Source organism: Cydia strobilella, chromosome 1 (genome assembly GCF_947568885.1).
Source record: "Cydia strobilella chromosome 1, ilCydStro3.1, whole genome shotgun sequence".
In the NCBI taxonomy this organism is placed as follows: domain Eukaryota; kingdom Metazoa; phylum Arthropoda; class Insecta; order Lepidoptera; family Tortricidae; genus Cydia; species Cydia strobilella.
This window is the reverse complement of record NC_086041.1, coordinates 32974896-32995219: the sequence shown is the minus strand read 5'-3', so window position 1 is coordinate 32995219 and position 20324 is coordinate 32974896. Positions and strand designations below refer to the sequence as shown.

The 20324-nt window shown below is 42.6% G+C and overlaps 2 protein-coding genes across 2 annotated transcripts in view; one reads left to right on the top strand and one right to left on the bottom strand.

Annotated features, from left to right (window-relative positions):
- Window positions 1-100: 100 nt before the first annotated feature.
- On the bottom strand, window positions 101-1595 carry LOC134744540 (transcription initiation factor TFIID subunit 7-like). The gene has a single exon (XM_063678364.1). It carries the CDS (start codon window positions 1444-1446, stop codon window positions 307-309), a length of 1140 nt encoding a protein of 379 aa, XP_063534434.1. The 5' UTR covers window positions 1447-1595; the 3' UTR covers window positions 101-306.
- Window positions 1596-2565: 970 nt separating this feature from the next.
- The window catches only part of LOC134744622 (E3 ubiquitin-protein ligase Ufd4), a 77522-nt gene continuing 59763 nt past the window's right edge, over window positions 2566-20324 (top strand). The window contains exons 1-12 of the mRNA XM_063678505.1: window positions 2566-2735; window positions 4587-4726; window positions 5705-5820; window positions 7192-7310; window positions 8029-8168; window positions 9630-9805; window positions 10509-10639; window positions 11386-11519; window positions 12949-13075; window positions 14484-14619; window positions 17522-17686; window positions 18909-19044. Of these exons, the coding sequence (XP_063534575.1) occupies window positions 2733-2735; window positions 4587-4726; window positions 5705-5820; window positions 7192-7310; window positions 8029-8168; window positions 9630-9805; window positions 10509-10639; window positions 11386-11519; window positions 12949-13075; window positions 14484-14619; window positions 17522-17686; window positions 18909-19044 (1523 nt within the window). The 5' untranslated portion in view covers window positions 2566-2732. The remainder of the gene's footprint in view (window positions 2736-4586; window positions 4727-5704; window positions 5821-7191; window positions 7311-8028; window positions 8169-9629; window positions 9806-10508; window positions 10640-11385; window positions 11520-12948; window positions 13076-14483; window positions 14620-17521; window positions 17687-18908; window positions 19045-20324) is intronic.

Genomic DNA, 20324 nt, shown 5'->3' with positions numbered 1-20324 from the left:
TTTTAAATATTACAAGTCAAGCATTACGCAGTTCTCATACATTAAAATTTATTAAATTATTCAAATTAATACATTAGGTGCAGAGGGACTAATTAGAATAAACCCAGACAATTGCGAGTCGGACTGGCCCACCGAGGTTCCTGTACTTTTTAGTATTTGTAGTTATAGCGGCAACAGAAATAAATCATTTATTTAATTTGTCAGTTATTACATTTTATTATGTTCATCAACAGCTAGCATTTCATTAAGTATATTAAATGCATTAAGAATAAATACTTTTACAGCACAAAGTTTTTCTTATTTTAATTATTTTTGCCCCTGCAGGTTTTGGTATTCCAGTTCCTTGTACATGATATCTTGGTTGAGGGTCTGTAGGATATCTTGGAACCTCTGCCGAAGGGTCTGGTTCTCCAGCCCAGCTATCTCATGCTGGGTGCGCTGACGGCGCTGCTTCAGTTCCTCAAGCTCAGCGCTGATCTGCTGCAGCTTGTAACTGACACCACTTTTATCTCCTGATTGCAAGAAGTCATCTACAGAGAATTGCTCCTGACCGCTCATTTCTATGTCCATTTGGTGGCTTGATGAGGGTTGTGGCTCATTCATTCCATGTGTGGAGCTAAACATTTCAGGTTTAAATTGAGTAGCTAGATTTCCTCCTTTAAAGTCACTTGCACCATAAATAGAGTTGGTGTCCGAGTAATGATCATCATATGAGGATAACCTGTCATCTACATCAACATTTACGTTATCATCTTCCGCATCACTGTCACTGACGGCACCACCAAATATGTCCTCAACCTTTGACGAGCTCTCCACCAAGTCTCGTTTAATGTTTTGTTCCTTCTTTGGTTTAATTTTCTCTGATTTAGCTGATGTTGATGCGCTGGGCTCATGTTTAACTTCGTCTTCCTCTTGGATCACCTCCCATGTGACACTCACAGCTTCATTATCAGCGCGCAGCAGTCTTTTTACTTCTTTTTCTATTTCAGGGGCCTCCATGCACTTCTTGCGCAAAGTCTTCCGGAAACGCCTCTTTCTTATGTTTTTGGTTGGTGGTGTGACGCCGTGAGGATGAAGATATTTCTTATCAACTTTCAGAGGATCTTTCTTCTTTTTTGGCGACTCGTCCTCCGTAGATACAGGGTCTAATTCTTCTTTGCATATCATCATTTGACATATATCCGCAGTTTTGTAAACACTCTTTCTATCAATGGTTTTTAACGATTCGATTATAGTGGGCAAGTCAACGATCTTTGCATGAAGCAGCCAGTGATCGAAGCGTACTTCGCCATGCCTCATATCGTTTTCAAATTGAATAGTAAGTCTGTTTTTAAAATTATCCCCGGATTTTAAAAGCTCACGAAGGGCTTTAGCTGGCTCCGTTGGTAACCTCATTATAAATTGAGATTCCAACTCAACGGGGTAATCTGGCTCTCGTCTATTCATGGTTATATTTAACAACAATGGTCTACACTTATAAAATGGATTTCTAGTTCTACTTGCCTTTTTTTTTCGTCTTTTTCTATTTCAGCTAAGCAAAATGTCCGATGATCATTTCGATTTCGATATTTCGATTTCGCCGAAACAGGTAAAAAAAAGCAAATACGTCAAACAAAACAATCGTCAGTCTTAGTGTGACCAATGTAAAAAACGTAAACCGTAATAGCATGACACACTACCGCACCGCACCGCGGTTGCTAACAGCTATTAAAACGTAACACACTACTGCACCAAAGTGAAAGTGAGAGAGAGAGATATCTCTTTCTCGCTCTCATGGGTGCGGCGCACCAAGGTCGTGGTGTGGTGCATGCAGTATTCTGTTATGGCTTTTATATGGGCAAACCAAATTGTCAGTAAATAAGAACAAAAAACTACACTCAACCTTTTCTTTTGGGTGCTAGTACTAGTGTAAGACAAAGACAGTATGAGTCTCTCTGTCTATATTTGAAATGAGACAGTCCTTTGACAAACTATAATATTAAATTAAATTAAAATAATATATTTATTTATAGCCCGCTCCAGACTACGCGGCGCGATTCGCGCACGAGTGTGGAGGGACCTTATGATATCAATATAAAGCTCGCTACATTACTTACTATTACTTACTTCGCGCCGTGATTCGCGCATGAGTGTGAAGGGACCTTAATGGCGCTTACACACAAAGTAATGAGTCTATCAAGCAAAAAGTAGTAAATTGTATATGCTACCAAGTCTTTACACAGTCAACATACTGCTGTGTACGCAAGTAACCCGAGCCCTTATTAGCTCCAAACGCCGTGCTCAGTTCATCATAAGCGCACTCCAGACTACGCGGCTTCGCGCCGCGATTCGCACACGAGTGTGGAGGGCCCTATAAAAGAACTGATCAATCAAGCTAGCACACTGCTCGCGCACGTGGTAGCCCAAAGAGTAGTATAATATGTAGTAGCCTGTGCCGTACTTGCTTCAGTTACATGCATCGTGCGAAACATTCTTTAAAAAAAATCTTCGAACTATCGATTTCTTCCCTATCTGTGGTGTTGTCTGAGGTGTTGTCGATGAAAGAAAAAAAATAAACGAGTGAGGAGTGAAGAATGAACATTGAGTGAACATATGAAAATATCATAGGTTTACTGCTAAAAAAACGAAATTGCGTTACAATTAGTTACGAAATAACTGCATATTATTGTGTTTTTGCGAAGTGTGTGCTAAGTTGTGGTGTGCATTTAAATGACAATTTCTACAATCATATTATGGTTAGTATAGCAAATTTGTAGTGTTAAGTAAAGACTGAGTCGTCACCTTCACTCTTGTCCTCATCATTTTGTATTTGTTATGTTCAAGAAATGTTATTATTTGTATAACTTGCTATAAATAATCATCTTCTATTACATCGCGATTTATCCTAGATATCCTTTGTTCATATCGTCGCTAGAAATGAAAGAGAAAGGCTTTTCTTTATGTGCTGTGTAACCTACTTAATATGAGTGCATTTCATACGCTGCATATATTTCCGCAATTTGATTTAGCACCTCCTAGCTAACCTAGCTTTATGGTCGTGTATATATAATTAGCTCTTGTATCGTGATTCTGAACAGTTAGTAATCTATTTTAGTTTTTTGTATAGTATTTGACTACTACGCCATAATTGATTGTAAATAATAACCATGTGATAATGTATGATTACTGACCTAATTTGTATGGGATAACCCGTGAAGTATTCTTTGTTTAACAATGGAACAACAAACAACATTAAAACACCAGTAAATAATATGGTTGAGTATAAAAATAGATAGATTATAATCTTCAAATAAATGTTTTGTCTATCAACTTAATTATAATAACAAACAGTTTGTTAATAAGTAGGTTAATACATTGATAATCTATTTCAATGACAGGCAAAGATTCAGGAACATGAAAAGGGCATAAGAGCGAAAGAATAAATACAAGGTCTCTCGTATCAATTGTATTTTCTGTGCATGTGGTGATTTATTTGCATTCTTCTTGACAGAGTAGTTGTGGTCATCATTTACTCAACAGCTCAACCATTATTAAAAATAATGAGATGATTGAGATGCACCAAACACAAAAATGGCCAAATACAAACTTGCCACATTAAATGTTATCTCAAATTCATTTGACTATAATACTTTCTTTTTCAGTTTGACTATAATACTTTCTATAAATAAATATTATAGGACATTATTACACAAATTGACTCGGCCCCACAGAAAGCTCAATAGAGCTTGTGTTGTGGGTACTTAGACAACAATATATACATATACTTAATATATAAGTATAGATATGATAGTATAGATATCAATGATGTTATAAAACGCGTAGCCAATTTGAAGTGGGAATGGGCTGGTCATATAGCACGGAAGACCGATTCGTGGAGCAAACGACTACTCGATTGGCGACCATGGGGGGAAGAGCGTCCTCAAAGTAGACCCCAGATGCGTTGGGACGACGACATTAAGAAGACTGTGGGGAAACAGTGGCTCCAAGTCGCACAGAACCGCGACGAATGGAGCAAAATGAAGGAGGCCTACACCCAAAGGATAGAAAAAGGCTAAAGAGAGAGAGAAATTAAAAGAAAACAAATAAGATACTTTTCGTAAATAATTTTGATAAATAATTAATAAGTTTAATAAATAATTTTGATTCCTAGTATAGATATTTATAAATACTTAAATACATAGATAACTCCCATGAGTCAGGAACAAGTATCCATGCTCATCACAAGAATAAATACCCTTACCAGGATTTGAACCGGGTACCATCGGCTTCATAGGCAGGGTCACTACCCACTAGGCCAGACCGGTCATCAAATCCTTTACAATAAGATACTAAACCTATTTTTAACCCCCAGCCTGTCTATCTGTGGCAGTGTAGCTATCAAGGATGTTCACAGTCACTTGATATGTATTTTGGAATAATCCATTCAGTCATTTTCAATTTAGAGCAGTTCAAAGTCAACTGTGGATTGTGAAATTGTTGAATGCTTTCTAATAATTTGTTAGACCAAGTAGTGATAATGTTACAGTATGTTATATATTAATTATCTAATTGTATACTCCTAATGTAATCTCATATGTTACATGTAGATGTCGGAAGTGGATCCGGAGACGTTACTGGAGTGGCTGCTGACGGGGCAGGGCGATGAGCGCGACATGCAGCTCATTGCCCTCGAGCAGCTCTGCATGCTGCTCCTCATGTCCGACAATGTGGACAGGTGCTTCGAGAGGTAACCACTGTTTATAAGATAAAAGATAAAGATAAATAAAGAAAGTTTATTATTCAAGTAGGCATATCACAATGCGCTTATGAAACGTCAAATAAAGCTACGCCAGCTCTAACCCTACACCTCTGCCTCGAGAAGATTTCCATCCTCAATTGGAGGAGGGAATCCCAATATGGGACCGGCAACAAACTCGGCGGGACACATCTTTACAAAACAATACATCTTATAATTAACATGCATTACGAGTAAATAAGAAAAAACACAATTTAGATATTGTGAAGTGTAGGGAGATGATCCGGTGTCAATATTGACGGGGCAGTGAAACTGAAGTACTAGTACATAAATGAAACATTTTGACATACTATAAGACCATTTTTCCTTATATAAATCAAATTTAATACTTATACAGACCCAAAAAGTTAACTATATTAAAATATATTTTTCACCTCAGCAGCTCGAACAAGCCTACTTTCGTCACTCCCTGGAGTGAAGAAAGTGCGACTTTCCGCACTCCAGGGAGTGAAACAAAGTAGCTTTTTAATTAAGTGAAGGCCATGAACTGCCACTTCACACTTTTTTTTTGTCTGTGTAATTATAAATACATTTTAACCTTTAATATGTAAATTTTTAATAAGCAGAAACGTCTGCGATCGATGCTATTAAGCTTAGAATAAATTTAAAAGTGGAAAAATTACTGCCTTGGGTGAGACTTGAACTCCGGTGGCCGTTTAAGAAGTGTAACACTCTTACGGTAGATGTCGCTAGGGTCCCCTAGACACATATAGTGGGAAGATTTGCTTACTGAGGTGAAAAATTATGTGTGCAACACGAGAGCAAAGTTATTTTACATCTCGTGTTTTTGAGTCCCTTGCTAAGCTCAAGATTCTAACTTAGAATCTTTTGCTTTCTTGGGACTCAAAATAAACACTTGCAAGAAAAACCAACTTTCCTCTCTTGTTGCACAAATAACTATTGTTTCAGCTGCCCTCCTAGAACCTTTTTGCCAGCATTGTGCAAAATATTTTTGGATGAGAGTGCGCCCGACAATGTTCTGGAAGTGACAGCCAGAGCTATAACCTACTATTTGGATGTGTCCGGTAAGTTATATATTGCTACTTCGTATTCTTGGTAAGTAAATGTTTGTAGGAACTTAAGTTTAAACTTTATTATTTACTTTAAACTTAGGCTTCAAAGTTCATTAGAACTTAATCATAAAAATATTAAATGGTGACTGGACAGGAAGGATTGTGTAAATTGTGTTGTAACTATTTCGAAAATTGACAATGTGACATGCTAACATCAAACATTTATTCAGCAAATAGGACACAGGGGCACTCTTACATGTCAATTTTTACAAACAATAAAATTAACCCAAAATTACAAAAATCAATTACATAAATATAAATGTCAAATTACACAAAAAAAAACTAATAAAAAATATACAAACAACAGAAGTACTAAAATTGTTTAGAGATGTAAAAGTCTCTAGGTGTCAGAGATAAAATGTATATAATAATAAAAAAGATCATCTAATTATCCAGATATGTAAAGGGTCTCTAAGACTTGAATTGTTATATAATTAAAAAAAGACAAGATATTAAATCAGACAAACAGACAAGAACCGAATGAAGTGCATCACGTTAATGCCACTCAAAAGTAAAGTTACATAGGTAAAATGAAGCCCGTGTAAACTTAAACAGACCGGTCTCCACAAACAGCACCCGTTCACGAGTATGACGCGTATCTCAGCCATCGTGTCCCTCAACCTTCATTCGGGAAAGTGGCGACCCGATCAACGACGCCACCGTAAGCAGACTTTTAAGCGAGCATGACATGTTCAAGCTGCCGGGCTGTATTTATATATATATAAAGTAAATTAATTCAGTGAGATACAACATTTGTGCTCATATGTTACATTAAAGACGGCATAGCGCCACATAATCACAACATAATTCGTAAGAAGTATGCTTACCTATAAATAACTAAATTACAAATTTAAATTGACATATACCAGTCATAACATAACTCATCAAGTGTAGTGCTAAAGAGGTATAATGATGTAATTTGAGTAAGGATTATAAACAGAACTAACCCATTTTCGTTGCTCTTAGTAACATCACATTGTTTGTATTAAAAACTAAAGAAAGATGAGTCATTTCGAGTCATTCCGCGTGTTGCCTTAACTGTTTTAATTTATGCAGTGTAGGCTGAGTCTAGTCATATTTACATATTAATAAGAGTAGCAGTGGTTACTAACTGGAAAGGATGATTTCAAAACGTCTTAAGTCATACCGCCGTAACAAAAAAATAAAGGCATTTTTTTATAAATCCCACGCTGGTTGAAAGAAATATTGATTGCGTGCGTTTTTGACTTAAAATACGTGAGTGACCCGTTTTTAATATGTTTAACATGTCTGTGTCTCACGGAAGTTTCCCTATTATATTTCTTGACTTTAATTTGTCTGTAGCGGAGTGTACCCGTCGGATCGTAGCTATCGAGGGTGCGGTGAAGGCCATATGCAGCCGCCTGTTGACCGTGGACCCTAACAACCGCACCAGCAAAGATCTCGCCGAACAATGTATTAAGGTCAGTACTTTTATAAATATACTTGGTATTTAATGATAATTTAACTAATTTTAGTATAATTTTAGTATTGTCAAGTGTCAAGAGTATGACACCAGGAACAATATCAGATGACAATCTGTGTACAAATTCATGATGGAAATATGTATGTAGTTTAGTAAGTAACATATAATAACTAGTTTTAGAAAAAGAAGTCTCAAATGCTTTTAGAAAGTGATATCCAATAGTTTTCCTAGACTTAGCCCTAACAAACTTTAAGAACCCTGCGCGCTGTAGCGGCAGCACAGTATAAATAATAGTACTACCGTACAGAAAGGAAACTTCCTACAAAACCGAAGTTTGACAGCAGTTGATGGTCGAATCATGCTGTCCCTTTCTAATATATGGCACTATCCCTTTCGGCTATTTAGGGTTGTCAAAATTCAAGTCATTATCTTATCTGTGGTCGTGCACGCAAAGGGACGTCAAGTTGTGCCAGCCCTAATAACTCGGAGCAACGCTGAGCCGAACGGAGCCGAGTTTGCCCGAAGCGAGGAGTTTCGCACGCCTGGCTGCAGTCTCTTGCGACGCGTGTCAATGACACGCCCTGATCAAACCTCTCGCTTCTACTCATGATGTCATGACGTCTCCCGGTTCGCTTTCGCTGTTTACGCCCTCAGGTCAATGGGTTACAACTTACAGCTACAACGATGTAATCATTTGTTTGTGTAAATCTTCTCAGGTGCTGGAGTTAGTATGCACCCGCGAGGCGGGCGCGGTGTGGGAGGGCGGCGGACTGCCGGCTGTGTTGCACTTCATCACGCACTACGGCACCGCCGTGCACAAGGACACGCTGCACTCCGCCATGGCCGTGGTCTCCAGGTAATTGTCCTATATTCAACCCACCAGGCGCGTGGCGGTCTGCCATGCTGCTTCATCACTACACCGCCGTGTCAAGGACACGCTGCACTCCGCCATGGCCGTGGTCTCCAGGTAATTGTCCTATATTAAACCCACCAGGCGCGGGGCGGTCTGCCATGCTGCTTCATCACTACACCGCCGTGTCAAGGACACGCTGCACTCCGCCATGGCCGTGGTCTCCAGGTAATTGTCCTATATTAAACCCACCAGGCGCGGGGCGGTCTGCCATGCTGCTTCATCACTACACCGCCGTGTCAAGGACACGCTGCACTCCGCCATGGCCGTGGTCTCCAGGTAATTGTCCTATATTAAACCCACCAGGCGCGGGGCGGTCTGCCATGCTGCTTCATCACTACACCGCCGTGTCAAGGACACGCTGCACTCCGCCATGGCCGTGGTCTCCAGGTAATTGTCCTATATTCAACCCACCAGGCGCGGGGCGGTCTGCCATGCTGCTTCATCACTACACCGCCGTGTCAAGGACACGCTACACATTACTAGTTCGGTCTTTTAGTACATTTAGTACAGTAGTACACCGAGACAAACTGAGCGTAATAATGTTACGGACGGTTTTTGAGGCCGTTTTGTAAAGTATTACAATTTTAAATTTGTTGTCTCGTTTAATATTGTACCTACCTCGACATGTAATAATTGTTAAGTGAGTTGCAACACTTGCAACGGAGTGACGGCTATGTGCTGTCTCGCTCATATTATCCGAGAGCCGTTCGGTCGTCATCGCACGCGCTCGGCGTTAGTTCGGTCGGATCACTCGGATCGCTTTGCTGCCAGTATCACTCCTCGCTCCCGTTCCGTTTTGCGTGTAGTGTACTAAAATGTACAATCGGCTGCAGAGAAAAGGTACCACCCCTGCATAGAAGTATGTTTGTACTAAGAGCTATATTAGTTTTTTCGTATCGTTATTTTCAGTGACTAATACAGTTAGCAAAAGTCCACAGTGTTAGGCTTACAGTGAAGTCCAACCCGGTTTTCTCGAGAACCTTTTGTTTTTTTATAAGACTGATGAAATGAAAAAAATTATTGTCTTCGGTTACCACGATAGTTACTCATGAAATAAAACTATGAAAACGGATTATATCGCGTATACTGAATTTATAATACATCCCGACGTTTCGAACCCTTTACAGCGTTCGTGGTCAACGGGTGACACCCGTTGACACCAGTCACCTGTTGACCACGAACGCTGTAAAGGGTTTGAAACGTCGGGATGTATTATAAATTCAATATACGCGATATAATCCGTTTTTATAGTTTCATGAAAAATTTTGTTGACATTATAAGGCACAGGTGCTTACCTAGTTTAGGGGTCGAAAGTTTGACCTCTCCATACTGTCATGTTTGTACAAACCCTTGTGTATTTGTTTGTGTAACATGCTCTTTATGTACAATGAACTTGTTATACAGGGTGTGCGGCAAGATGGAGCCGGGCTCGGAGCGCGTGGGCGACGCGGTGATGTCTCTCTCGGCGTTGCTGCGTCACGCGGACGCCCGTGTCGCGGACGCGGCGCTGCGCTGCTTCGCGTCGCTCGCGGACCGCTTCGCTCGCGCCCACGCCGACCCCGCGCCTCTAGCGGAGCACGGTACTGTCCTAGTTGTACAGTCGAAGGCAAAAATATCGATCCAGAAATTAGGCTCAAAAATATATGAACACGACTTTATTGTCTAACTAAGGTGTAAGAGCGTACACATATTTTTGAAACTTTGGGAATGTATATATATTTATGCCCTTGACTGTACTACACACTAGCGATAAATAAATAATAACTAGATAAAAAGCTTTATTACTTCCACACATACTTCAAACTAAATAAATATAAAACATTAAAGTAAAAGAATTTAACTCAAAATTTAACTTAAAAAATATGTGGGCCCCTTTCGGGTAAAAGCCTCCTTCAAGGAATTCCAGTTCTCTCTATCATGGGCTGTCTCTAGCCATTTTGGACCCGCCGTTTCTACCAGTTCGTCTGACCACCTGCCACGTGGTCGGCCTGTTCCTCTTGAGCCCTGCAGTCCGGACCACTTTACTGTTCGTATGGTCCATCTGGCAACGTGTCCTGCCCATTCCCAGCGATAGCAGGGTTATAGTGCGGTGATGTCTCTATCAGCGCTATATTGGGTAACAAAAGCGCACGCGTGGCCGATGCGGCGCTGCTTCGCTCGCGCCCACGCTACGAACTAAAACGCTATCGATATGTCTGTCCCATTTCAAGTATTCTACACTATCGACACTACTTTGGGATTGCTTACTTTCCACATTTGATTCACAAATAAATATTGTTGCAGGTCTAACTGAAGAGCTCGTCCGCCGTCTCGGCAGCACCGAGAGCAGCGACGACAAGTGCCCGGCGCCCTCCGTGTCCACCACCGTCAGCCTGCTGTCCACGCTGTGCCGCGGCTCCGCGCAGATAACACACGTATGTATGCTTATGTAAAGGCTCCTCTACACTATCGCCGATGATAGACGATTAATGGCGGGCACGATAGTGTAGAGGGCATACTCGCAGTCCCCGCCGGCGACCCGTGAGTTGTCCGGTTTTTTGGGCACGCATCAAAGGGAAGGTACCGCTGGAGAGACGAAGTGCAGAAAGACCTCAGCGAACTCGGCGCCGTCGACTGGACAGAAACGGCTTTGGACAGAGTAGCATGGCGGTCTTTGGTGTCGGAGGCCAAGATCCACTTCGGGTCGTCGCGCCACAGCAGTAAGTAAGTAAGTATCAAAGGGAATCGCCGGGACATTGCGTTGTACAGGCGATGGTCTTGCCGATGATAGACAATGATACTATCAACGATCATCGCCAATAGTGTAGAGGAGGCATTAAGTAAGAGACCCGTCCATACAGACCGCTCACACTCGATCTGTGGGAAAGTGCCTCTATCTCGAGGCATTTGCAGTATCTATACGGACGCTGCTTATACGGGGTTCCACGGGTAAAGGTACCTTATGGCGGTTGTCGCTTACGTCGCGTAGTACGGCACTAGTACTGGAAAGTCGTTAATACCGTATATGATATCTTTCCATTGAGGCACTTTCTATGTATTTATATATTATATATATCGTTGTCTGAGTACCCACAACACAAGCCTTCTTGAGCTTACTGTGGGACTTAGTCAAGACTAAGAATGTCCTATAATATTTATTTATATATTTGGTGTATCACAGGACCTAGTCCGCCTGGAGCTATGCTCGGCCATCGAGGCGGCCGTGCAGGCGGACGAGCGCTGGTGCCTCGAGTGCATGCGGCTGGTGGACCTCCTGCTGGTGCTGGTCTGCGAGGGCCGGCATGCTATACAGACGTTAGTACACTACTATATTTTTTGCGGTACGGGCTCATCCATTAATTACGTCACATGATTTTTTAGGTGGTGGTCCCCCATGGTGTGACGTCACATTTTTCAACGAAATCGGCAAATCTAATTAAGTATTATTTGTTATTTGTTGTTGTAATTTTTTTTTCTGGATTGTTCTGTGTACCTATGTCATTTCTGTATTTGAATATTTTGTGTGTATTGTGGCAAACAAATAAACAGTTTATCTATCTATCTATCTATTATTAATATTTTATCAAAATATTTTTGACAAAAGAAATATTAGTAATTTTGTTTCAATATTATATAATATACAATAAATATACGAATAAAAATGATTATCGTTCTAAAAACTTGTTATTTAACTGTACATACAGCGACTAAAATAATTTAAATTAGTTAGTGACATCACAAACTTTGTGACTCCCCCATCCCCTTTGTCACGACATATCACATTTTCTAGACCTCCTCCTTCTCCCTAAACGTGTAATGTAATTAATGGATGACCCCTAGTGGAGTTGTGCAACCTTGGTTGTGGACCATTAAGTTTTTGGCAAAAGTAAAATTTTTCGTACAAGCTTTTATCGCTGACTGTACTTTTCTTTCCACAGGCAACTAATACTTAACGAGACAATTCTAACAACCCAAAACACAATTCTTTGCGTTGTTTTATCACAGTGTTTCAATGGCCACCTCCTATCTCTATAATCAGATCAGCTCCATGTCATCATATGCATTGTCATCCGATTTACATACGTATGCAGAATTTCAGCTCAATCGGAAATCGGGGAGTGGGTTAAATTTAGCTTCCAAGATTTGATCCGCACTAACAAAATAACATGCATACTAGCAAGCAAAATAAAAGTTTGTAAAAAGCTTTTAAAAAATGCTACACATTTCCAGTTAAAAACGATTTAATTGAATTTAAACTATCATGAGACATACTAACTTAGCTAACTTAGCGGTTTCACTCACGTATTTTTAGTCACTCGCGCGACTAAAAATACGGGGTCACTTTGTTTGATATAATTATTGAAAGCCATAATGTAATGATTGTCATATTATCATTAGTCATAATTCTGAAACGGCTAACTTTTCAGGAATTTCCTCAGGTTATCCTATAGATAGGATAGGTTAGGTTAGGTTTGTTTTATGGCAATCCTGAAAAGATACGCGTTTCTGAGAAAAAACCAAATTATGACTAATGAAAATGTGGACAAACAATATGACTTAAAACTATATGGGAAACAATAGAGACCCGAGTGAAACCGTTAAGTTAGCTAAAAACGATTTAATTGATGAAATTGAAGTTAATTAGCTAGGGCTAAAGGATAAATTAATTTACTTTAGAACTACGCAATATAATTTATAATTAATTTTTTTATGTAGTCATAAAACATGTCTTTTTGTTGTGCAGTGGCTCAAACAGAAATGGCGACACGGCCAGCGGTTCCAAGAGTGGTGCGGGAGAAGGTTCTAGCGCGACAGTGGGCGCGAGAGGAGACAAATCTCATCGCCAGTTGATCGACTGTATTCGTGGCAAGGTACATTGTGTGTATTATTAGCGACCCGCCCCGGCTTCAAACGGGTCAACCGAGCCCACCAACGTGCTCACTAGCGCCCTAAATAATTGTGATTATTTAAAATTAACGATAGATAAGTTTTTGACAAAAATTTCATTTTTGGTACAAGCTTTTATCGCTGACTGTACTTTTCTTTCTACGAACAACTAATACTCATCGAGACAATTCTAAAAACCCCAAACACAATTAGGTTGCGTTGTTTTATTACAGAGTTCCTAGGGCCACCTCCTGTCTCCATCATCAGATCAGTTCGATGGTACCATAATATTGCATTGTCACACGATTTACATATGTATGCAGATTTTCAGCTTCAACGGAAACCGGGAAGTGGGTCAAATTTAAATTGCAAGATTTGAGCCTTACAAACATGTTACATACATATGCAGCATGCTGAGATGGGGCCATTTCGTGACACTTTATTTTCACTATGTTCTTTTAATGTTTTAATGTTTATTTGGGCACAAACGGTACATGTTTCTTATAACTAGTGTCTTATGTATGTATGTATGTAATGTATGTCTATTGTCTGTGTGTTTACGAATAAAAAACATTCTATTCTATTCTATATTCTATTCTATTCTATACATACATACATACATACTTACATAGGTACATTGCAAGTTAATAATAATAAAAATAAATAATAAAATAAAAGTAAAAATAAAATAAAAATCATTTATTTCGGACCACAGAAATCTATAACAGGTTAGTCGAACATGCAGGAACTTAAAACTATGTAAGATACAATTATTACTTAACTTACTAGATATCTACAACTACAATACATACTTAGCTAGGGAACAATGCAGGCTCGACCAGTGCTGCATATAGCGACTATCGAGCCTACCCGCTATCACACTCAGGATACTGTTGCTGCTGCCAAGCACTCTGCGACGCGTCGCGGCGGCGCGCTTTCTTATTGTGGCAAAGAAACCGTCTACCTGCGCGTCCGCGAACATGCCTGACGCGCTGCAGAAGCGAGGCAGACGCAACAGCACCCTGAAGGCGTTGTTGAACTGTACCCGAAGGGCGCTGATCGATCTTTGCGAATAATTAGCCCACAAGCTGCAGGTATAAAGAGAGGTACAGTAGGCTCTAAAGAGAGTTATTTTGACCTGAGCTGTACAACCTCTGAACCTATGTAAAAAGCTTGTAATATTTTAAAAAACCTTTCTCTGATGGATAGTGCAATTCGCTTTACAACGATTTTAAAGGACATATATAAATGTCGGCGGCCGAATGTGATATCCGCCAGATTATGAAACTCCTAGGCATATCTTGAAACGTGAAAGTCATCTCGTTCTCTGAGTCGCGGGGCTCCTATTTCTGGAAAGTTTGTCCTAAAGCTTACATTTTGTTTATTAACAAGGACACGGACGCGCTGCTGGCGGCCGTGTCGACAGGCGCCGTCGACGTCAACTTCACGGACGACGTCGGGCAGACGCTGCTCAACTGGGCCGCGGCTTTCGGCACCAAGGAGATGGTCGAGTTCCTGTGTGACAAGGGTGAGTGTCTCGCTCTTACATGCTAGTGCAACTGTCCCAGGGACAAAGACAACTGCATCGACGTGAGGCAGACGCTGCTCAACTGGGCCGCGGCTTTCGGCACCAAGGAGATGGTCGAGTTCCTGTGTGACAAGGGTGAGTGTCTCGCTCTTACATGCTAGTGCAACTGTCCCAGGGACAAAGACAACTGCATCGACGTGAGGCAGACGCTGCTCAACTGGGCCGCGGCTTTCGGCACCAAGGAAATGGTCGAGTTCCTGTGTGACAAGGGTGAGTGTCTCGCTCTTACATGCTAGTGCAACTGTCCCAGGGACAAAGACAACTGCATCGACGTGAGGCAGACGCTGCTCAACTGGGCCGCGGCTTTCGGCACCAAGGAGATGGTCGAGTTCCTGTGTGACAAGGGTGAGTGTCTCGCTCTTACATGCTAGTGCAACTGTCCCAGGGACAAAGACAACTGCATCGACGTGAGGCAGACGCTGCTCAACTGGGCCGCGGCTTTCGGCACCAAGGAGATGGTCGAGTTCCTGTGTGACAAGGGTGAGTGTCTCGCTCTTACATGCTAGTGCAACTGTCCCAGGGACAAAGACAACTGCATCGACGTGAGGCAGACGCTGCTCAACTGGGCCGCGGCTTTCGGCACCAAGGAGATGGTCGAGTTCCTGTGTGACAAGGGTGAGTGTCTCGCTCTTACATGCTAGTGCAACTGTCCCAGGGACAAAGACAACTGCATCGACGTGAGGCAGACGCTGCTCAACTGGGCCGCGGCTTTCGGCACCAAGGAGATGGTCGAGTTCCTGTGTGACAAGGGTGAGTGTCTCGCTCTTACATGCTAGTGCAACTGTCCCAGGGACAAAGACAACTGCATCGACGTGAGGCAGACGCTGCTCAACTGGGCCGCGGCTTTCGGCACCAAGGAGATGGTCGAGTTCCTGTGTGACAAGGGTGAGTGTCTCGCTCTTACATGCTAGTGCAACTGTCCCAGGGACAAAGACAACTGCATCGACGTGAGGCAGACGCTGCTCAACTGGGCCGCGGCTTTCGGCACCAAGGAGATGGTCGAGTTCCTGTGTGACAAGGGTGAGTGTCTCGCTCTTACATGCTAGTGCAACTGTCCCAGGGACAAAGACAACTGCATCGACGTGAGGCAGACGCTGCTCAACTGGGCCGCGGCTTTCGGCACCAAGGAGATGGTCGAGTTCCTGTGTGACAAGGGTGAGTGTCTCGCTCTTACATGCTAGTGCAACTGTCCCAGGGACAAAGACAACTGCATCGACGTGAGGCAGACGCTGCTCAACTGGGCCGCGGCTTTCGGCACCAAGGAGATGGTCGAGTTCCTGTGTGACAAGGGTGAGTGTCTCGCTCTTACATGCTAGTGCAACTGTCCCAGGGACAAAGACAACTGCATCGACGTGAGGCAGACGCTGCTCAACTGGGCCGCGGCTTTCGGCACCAAGGAGATGGTCGAGTTCCTGTGTGACAAGGGTGAGTGTCTCGCTCTTACATGCTAGTGCAACTGTCCCAGGGACAAAGACAACTGCATCGACGTGAGGCAGACGCTGCTCAACTGGGCCGCGGCTTTCGGCACCAAGGAGATGGTCGAGTTCCTGTGTGACAAGGGTGAGTGTCTCGCTCTTACAGGCTAGTGCAACTGTCCCAGGGACAAAGACAACTGCATCGACGTGAGGCAGACGCTGCTCAACTGGGCCGCGGCTTTCGGCACCAAGGAGATGGTCGAGTTCCTGTGTGACAAGGGTGAGTGTCTCGCTCTTACATGCTAGTGCAACTGTCCCAGGGACAAAGACAACTGCATCGACGTGAGGCAGACGCTGCTCAACTGGGCCGCGGCTTTCGGCACCAAGGAGATGGTCGAGTTCCTGTGTGACAAGGGTGAGTGTCTCGCTCTTACATGCTAGTGCAACTGTCCCAGGGACAAAGACAACTGCATCGATGTGAGGCAGACGCTGCTCAACTGGGCCGCGGCTTTCGGCACCAAGGAGATGGTCGAGTTCCTGTGTGACAAGGGTGAGGGTCTCGCTCTTACATGCTAGTGCAACTGTCCCAGGGACAAAGACAACTGCATCGACGTGAGGCAGACGCTGCTCAACTGGGCCGCGGCTTTCGGCACCAAGGAGATGGTGGAGTTCCTGTGCGAGAAGGGTGAGTGTCCCGCTCTAGCATGCTAGTGCAACTGTCCGACGGACAGGGACCACTGCATCGACGTGAGGCAGACGCTACTCAACTGGGCCGCGGCTTTCGGCACCAAGGAGATGGTTGGATTCCTGTGCGGGAAGGGTGAGTGTTGTCTCTCTCTTGCATGCTGGTACTACTGTCCGAGAGACAGAGACAACTGTATCGACGTGAGGCAGACGCTGCTCAAATGGGCCTCGGCTTTCGGTACCAAGGAAATGGTGGAATTTCTGTGCGAGCAAGGTGAGTGTTGTCTCGTTCTCGACAAAACTGTCTAATAGAAACGGACCTACTACTACTACTACTTACTACGTACCTACTCATTAGTGTAATTATACTTCTCCAAGCACACTTGTGCAACATTTTGGTCGTGCAAACGGTGTAGTCTGTCGCGCCTCTCCTGTGCTAGGCATACTGGACAGGATAAGGACAAAAACATTTGATCGACCCCGAATTAAATGGCCATAATCATAATCATAATCACAATAATTTATTTATAAAACCAATTTACCAATATTTTATTTTTATTTTATTTTATTTATTTGGAGATCCAACAGCTGTGACATTAACATAAAAATTATAGTTGATACAGGAAGCCAATTATAGGAACTCACAGGTAGTGACATGATACAAACTAATAGGTACTATACTAAGGTTGCGCACTATGGCATGATCATGAACAATTACGTAACAGTATATGCAATGTTGACAGGAGCCGACGTGAACCGCGGTCAGCGCAGTTCGTCCCTGCACTACGCGGCCTGCTTCGGGCGGCCGGCCATCGCTAAAGTACTGTTACGTTACGGAGCTAACGCTGATCTGCGCGACGAGGACGGCAAGACTCCGCTAGACAAGGCCAGAGAGCGTCACGATCAAGGTATGTCTGGACTTCAGGGATGGGTGATATCGCCTAGGTTTGAAGCGTTATAGACTAGCAAGAACTTTCATGCAATTTACGTTACATTGCTGACTACTAAGGTAAACTGCATTCAAAATGTTTATCAGATACCGCCATGTAATGAGAATTGCATGCAAGTTCTTGCTAGTCTAAACCTCGCTTTAGATTTGGTGCTCAATGATGATGCAATATTATCTTATCTGCGGTGGCAGCATGGTGGCATTTTTATCGCCGGACACTATGCCTGTCACTTACATACTTGTTAGAACGTGACAGGCATGGTGACAGGCGATAAAAATGCGACCGTGCTTAGCCCGCTGAGCGTCACACTTGGCATGAGACTTAGCGTAGTCTTAGCGCGGCAGCGTGAATGATCTCAAACTTCTATCTTAAGATTCTCGAAACTGAAAATACGTAATACCCAACCATTATGCACCTTTATCTATGCCAAAAAATTGACATCCAATCATGGGCATAAGGGGGGTCCATTAATTACGTGATTTTTGAGGATTTTTGACGTGATATTTGCCAAAACTCCCTCTCCCCCACGTAAGATTTTGTGAAGCCCCCCTGAAGCCCTTACGTAATGCAGGTTACGAGTGTGCGTGTAACACTTCGAAGCGGTTTTGGTGCTCTTATGAAACACTTGATTCATTTATCAAGTACACAATATATAATTTACACCCTAAAAACCTTTAATAAGACGCCAATCCCGGCGAAGACCTGGAAACTTGGGACAAGGTCACCCTTATTCGCTGCGGGGACCTGTCCCAAGAAATCAATAATAGGCACCTACAAGACACATCAAATATTGCTTCTATCCGACAAAGAGCAACTGACCGCCCGTATTTCTAGCGAGGACCGATTGACTCACACAAATGATACAAATTACTTTAAAAAACAAGTGCTATAACCTACAAATGCTTAAAAAATGTGTGTTGATTACGCTAAAGGCAGGGACACACTTATCCCACGTACGCAACGTATGCAACGCATTATGACAATCTGAACCCTGAAAGTTGTATGCTTAGAAACATACTTGTCATGCGTTGCGTATGACAAGTATGTTTCTAAGCATACAAATTTCAGAGTTCAGATGTCATAATGCATTGCGTACGTGGGATAAGTGTGTCCCGAGCTTAATAGGTTGACTGTGTCTCACCGAAGTTTCTGTTAGTCATGTGTTTATTTGGTTACCCAGGTCACAGGGAAGTGGCCGCTATTCTGCAGTGCCCAGGAGAGTGGTTGGTTGTCGGCAACCAGGACTCGCCTACGTATTCCAACGATGAAGACTTTCCTGAGACTGGGGACAAAGAAATGGCTGCTATTTATTTAGAGTGAGTATCAATCTAGACAGAATTATAGGCGAGACAAAAGCTCACCGTCTCCGCTGGTTCGGCCACGTTTTGAGAATGGAGGAGGATCGCGGCGTTAAAAGGGCGTACTTGGGACGCCAGGTGGGGCGGAGGCCGGTCGGACGTCCCAGGTATCGCTGGGGCGATGCTGTTGGAGTAGATTTGAGCGCTCTCCATGCCGATAACTGGCGGGAGATGGCACAGGATCGAGACGACTGGCGTATACTCGTGTCGGAGGCCAAGACTCATTTTGGGTCGCTGCGCCATTAAGTAAGTAAGTCTCTAGTAACTAAAGTTAAATGATTCTATATGGTGGCGCTGTGAAATGTGGAGTGGAATTGTGTTTTCTAATAAACTAGTTCGCCCCGAACTAAGTACTCGCGGTTCGCCAAAAAGTTAGATCAATTGAATCACATAGTTTTATTTTGCTTCATCAACTAAACGGCAAATGGTGGCCACTTTTTTCCGTTAAGGTGATAAAGTCAACAGTAATTAGTACAAAACTATCTGACATAGATAAAAAATTGTGAAATAAGTAGGACAACAACATTAATATACTGGATTATACAGAAATGAATTGGTTTATTAGAAAAAACAATTCCACTAATGAGGGCGCTACTGGACGGACGATAGGTGGATGTTCTTGCGCGAATTTCATACAAACTTTGTTGGCAGCTAACTCCTATTATATCAAGGGCCTGACACTCTTTGATAGAAAAAGATAGTCTTATTGCGATTCCTATAAGAGGAAAGAGAAAATAGTGCCATGCTTTGTCCTTATCACCGACCGGGTTTTTTTTCATGGTCGGGTTATGGCAGCATAGGTAGGAGGCGATGGCGAAATATCGAAATTTATAAGTGAAAGAGGAAAAGGATTATGCTGCCATACATTAACCTGTCAATACATGAATATGTATTTCTCTTACCCCTGGTCGCTCGGTTTCATGTCTATAACTACTATACTATGTCTATGTATTATATATATATAATAAAAATAAAAAATAAAATAAATATAGTTTTTCTTCACTTGAATTTGTAAAAATTAAAAATGGGGATGGCAGTCAAAGGTTTCAAGAGATGGCGCCATCATAGCTTGCACCTTTTTTCTATGAGATTTGGCTTAAAGGGCTGGCATCCAGGGCATTACAGGGATTGACAGGGCAAGCTATGCTGGCGCAATTTGCTAAATATTTCGACCGGGCAACCCCATTTACATAATTATGGCGCCCAACGTGGGGCTAATAATACGAAATCATGTCACC